This window comes from Lactuca sativa, chromosome 4 (genome assembly GCF_002870075.4).
Source record: "Lactuca sativa cultivar Salinas chromosome 4, Lsat_Salinas_v11, whole genome shotgun sequence".
NCBI lineage: Eukaryota > Viridiplantae > Streptophyta > Magnoliopsida > Asterales > Asteraceae > Lactuca > Lactuca sativa.
Window position 1 is genome coordinate 189,740,505 of NC_056626.2, and position 4,807 is coordinate 189,745,311.

The 4,807-nt window shown below is 30.6% G+C and overlaps 1 protein-coding gene across 1 annotated transcript; it reads left to right on the forward strand.

The window, feature by feature from the left end:
* The first annotated feature begins 3,022 nt into the window (after window positions 1-3,022).
* Window positions 3,023-4,511, forward strand: LOC111877131 (V-type proton ATPase subunit c''2). Its single transcript, XM_023873664.3, has 4 exons — window positions 3,023-3,204; window positions 3,296-3,373; window positions 3,823-3,993; window positions 4,079-4,511. Exons 1-4 carry the CDS (start codon window positions 3,074-3,076, stop codon window positions 4,245-4,247), a joined length of 549 nt encoding a protein of 182 aa, XP_023729432.1. The 5' UTR covers window positions 3,023-3,073; the 3' UTR covers window positions 4,248-4,511.
* Window positions 4,512-4,807: the final 296 nt, after the last annotated feature.

The window sequence follows — 4,807 nt, forward strand, 5'->3', positions numbered from 1 at the left end:
AGGTCAATACATAGAATGAGGGAATTCAATTACATCCAATAAAGGGTTGAGGATGCAGATCTAGTTGTAAAGTGAATATCTTTTCTATGATCCGTTCATAATAGTGATGACTAAAGGAAAACATGATATTCATGCTAAGAGAATTTACATGAGAAATGTTGACAAATTTAGTCGATTACACTAAAACATTTATACAATAAATAAATCTGTAATTGTTATAGTGATCAGATACTAGGGAATTATTTATATTTAAAGAGTATGATGCCATATAACAATTAGTTTATTATTGTATTCCGTTTTGCATGTTACTTCCTGAATATTAATTTATTCGGAATGTCACAGTCAGCCGTACTTTTGGGAGTAGGGATTACTATAATATTCATGAGTACTTGGAATATAGAGATTTGAAGTATTAGTTAAACATACGCTTAGAGATTACTTCATGTATTCAATCATGAGTATTCTTCAAATAGAGATATATAAGTCATATTTTGCAAATAAGTTATGCATTGTTTTAATCCAACACATCTCGTAACTAGGTGTTATAAAGTGTAATTACATGCATGATTTGGTCACTAAAATGTATGATTATATAGTTAAAGTTTATTAATTTATTTTGCCTTAACCAGTGTTGCAGAAACCGACATTGGCGGCCAATTAGTCGGCGATTAATTGTTTTGCGGTCTTGAATCGATTACAATTAGGTGTTTGACGGAAATTGGTCAAAATCAGTCTTGGCAGTCCTCGCCGGTCATAGGAGGGAAATATTTTAAAATTTTAAAATTTTTAATTTTCAAATATCACACCCAAATTTTTAATTTTCAAAATTTTAAGCTTTCAAATTTTAAGATAATAGTATAAATTTAAAAATTTTACATTTTCAAATACTTCATTTTTAGTGAATATTAATTTTTTAAATAATTTTTTAGCATATCCCACGTAAAATGTAACTTGCTACAACCGATCATAATGAGTATATGTGAATACTTGCAACAAGTTTGTTATATATATATATATATATATATATATATATATATATATATATATATATAAAGGAAACAAATGATAATTATCCAGATAATTTCTTTTATATATATATATATATATATATATATATATATATATATATATATATATATATATATATATATATATATATATATATATATATATATATATATAAAGGAAACAAATGATAATTATCCAGATAATTTCTTTTTTCTCTCCTAAACATAAACGAAAAAACTTTTTGATCGTCTTCCTAAGGGCTAAACCCCTTTATTGTCTTCTAACGGTCATGTTTTGCATAAATGGGCAACACATGCTTTTACTCAACTTTTATTTTGATATTTTGTCTTATATCTAAAATACCATCAATCATGCACAATTTAATGAAATAATTTCATACAAAATTATGAACAATTAACCATTACACAAACCCTTTTCTTATTGATCCCCTATACATCAGCAACTAGTTTTTCAATAATTCACCAATATATTTAACAAACAATACATACTTTTCTCCGAAACACATATAAAAACATATTAGTAAACCCGAAAAACCAAATAATTCCCTGAATGTCTAATTCAGAATTTAATACTAAATAAATAAAGACTTGAAAATATTTCCAAACATTCACAAAAGTTCTACAACTCAACAATCTCTACAAGTTGGATTCTTAGACTTTGGCATGAATAATGCTTGAACAATTCTATCTAAAAAACATAACTTTGATTTGACTGTTCTTCCCCGTATTAGTTCCAAAATATGTTGCTTGCAATATGCATGCGTTCAACTTTAAGATTGTTTGTCATTTTCTTGTTTTCTTTCTTCAATCACATCACACATACAGACATATTTAACGTCAACTATTTTATAGTAAGGTTGTTAAAACATCATACAAAAAACCCAACTAGTCAAAATTGACCAAATTAACTCCCCAACACTTAAATTAAAGGGTGAAGAATATATAGCTAAATTAAAAATAAAGATGTTGCAATTAACCTTTTAGTCATTTGATTGTTACTTTAAATAATTCTACTAACTGATTTTTCTAAAAAATAAATAAATATCTATATAAATTTTAAATTAAAAAATTTATTTGAAATAATACAGAGGTGCACAAAAAAAACTTGTTCAGGATCCGAACTGGTTACCGAACCGGTAAACCGGTTCACTATGAACCGGTCCACTATGATCCGGTCTACTATGAACTGAACCGATTTAAGAACCGATCCGCCGATTTGCACCCGTTTGAGATTTTAGACATCGAAACCAATTTAGAACCGATTTAATAACGGGGAACCGGTAGTCAAACCGATCGAACCGGTTTAGAACCGATGTAACCGGATTAGATAGGTTCGAGTTTTTCTATGATGAAATCGGTTTGAACTGAACCGATTTATGGCTGAACTAGTGTTACTATGCTTGAATAGGAACCGAACCGGTTCGGTTTGGAAAAAAAAAACGGTTTGTACACCTCTAAAGTAATAAAAGATAGAGTAAATTACACGAATGGTCTCTATAGTTTGGGGTAATTTGCATGTTGGGTCCCTAACATATTTTTTTAATTCGAAAAGTCCCTACTGTTTGTTTTTGTTACGTGATTGGTCCCTGTTGTTTGTTTTTGTTACGCGCTTGGTTTATGTTTTACCTAAAAATACTAGTATTTAAATAGAAAAAAATGGTAGGGTATGGTAGGTAAGGTGAATGTGTATGGTTGGGGGTGTGTTTATTTAAATAAATTAAAAAATCAATGGCAAAATAGTTTTTTAGGTAAGATAGGGACCAAACACGTAACAAAAACAAATAGTATGGACCTTCCGAGTTAAAAGAAACAAATTAAGAACCAAACGTACAAATTATGTTAAACCATAGGGACCATTAGTGTAATTTACTCTAAAAGATAAGCCAAACATTTGTGATTTGTATGGGACTGGGCTGGGCTCAATACCAATCCAAATCCTGTTGTGATCCGACCCGACCTGAGTGGTTATTGAAAATTTGTGATGCACAACTAACATGATAATCTTCGTCATCAGAAACATCGTGTTGTGAGTTCTGAATCTGAAGATGTCTGGAACTGCGATAGTGATAGGGGCATCAAGCTCATGGGCTCGGGCGTTGGTCAAGATTTCGCCCTATACGTTTTCGGCCATCGGAATCGCTATATCGATCGGCGTTTCTGTCCTTGGTGCTGCTTGGTTTGAATCTTCTAACTCTCTTCTCTTCAATCATGTTAGGGTTTCGATTTTCAATTCGATAATGATTGTAGATCGTCCTTCTGTTTTTTAGGGGAATTTACATTACTGGAAGTAGTTTGATTGGTGCTGCCATTAAAGCCCCACGCATTACCTCCAAAAATCTAATCAGGTTCCTTTTTTCACTCCTAGGGTTTAATTTGATTTGATTTATAATACGATCCCAATATATGATCTGACTATCTTACCTGATTCATTACGGAAGTCTATCGGTAACTTATGATCTCCTATTTTGATGATTTTGTTTGAAATTGTGCACGAATCTCAAAATCGCATGTATCTGCTGAGAAATTGTGCGTTTTTTTAGGGCTACAGAATGATAGGTAAATATACCAGGATCTTCAAAAACATGCAATTTAAGATCGAATGGAGCTTCACATGCATGATGATCTCTTTCCAATAACAAAAATACCATTAATTTTGCACTAGATGATATAAGATCCATGGTTGACCAATTGTCCAGTTGATACATGAACTTGATGCGATTGATTGATGTATTTCATCTTGACAGGATCAAAACTAGAATTCTACTTGTTTAATTTTGCCATTTTTTATTTCCAGTGTAATTTTCTGTGAAGCTGTTGCTATATACGGAGTGATTGTAGCAATCATTCTTCAAACAAAACTGGAAAGTGTCCCAGCATCACAGACATATGCACCAGAATCCATGAGAGCAGGATACGCAATATTTGCCTCAGGAATCATCGTGGGCTTTGCAAATCTTGTGTGTGGGTATGTTATGAAAATATATAATTATATATCTTAAGTTCATTAAGTTAAAAAGAAAGAGATACTCAGTTTAGTTTATCGTTTACAGGTTATGTGTTGGAATAATTGGAAGTAGCTGTGCTTTATCAGATGCACAAAACTCATCCCTTTTTGTGAAGATTTTGGTGATAGAAATATTTGGAAGTGCTCTTGGATTGTTTGGAGTAATCGTTGGGATTATAATGTCTGCTCAAGCAACATGGCCTACTAATGTGTGAGTCACATTCACACGTTCACCATCTCTTTCTTGTATCTGTATGCAAAAAAAAAAAAGAAAAAAAGTTATTCATTATTTTGATCTCTACTGCATTTACTATATAATGATATCTTATGTTTGTTTGTTCAATTTGAAACACTTTTTATGTAGCCATAAGATAAGATTTTTCCAGATTGATTGATGACCAATAATGTTTCTCATTTATGTAATGGAGCCCATGAGCACGAATCTTTAAATTTTTTGTTTGAAGTATATTTTTCTTTTATTGTGATGTATTTATGAAAATGAAAAAAAAAAAAGGTCTTTTTTTTTTTTTTTTTTTTATATCAAAGTTGGGATGTTACAACAAGATCTAAAATTTGTAGTCTTAATCGGTGTATTTAGCAAAAAGAATTTAATTCGTGAGTTGGATTCAAACTTAGCAATGGTTATATATGGATTTAAGGCTTATCAAGATTTGTTAGAATTAATTATTAATCTAAATATAGTGATTAAATGGCTTTGTTTCTGTTAAGGTTCGATCAAAAGTTTCATTGTTAATGGATACAAAAACATTTCCTT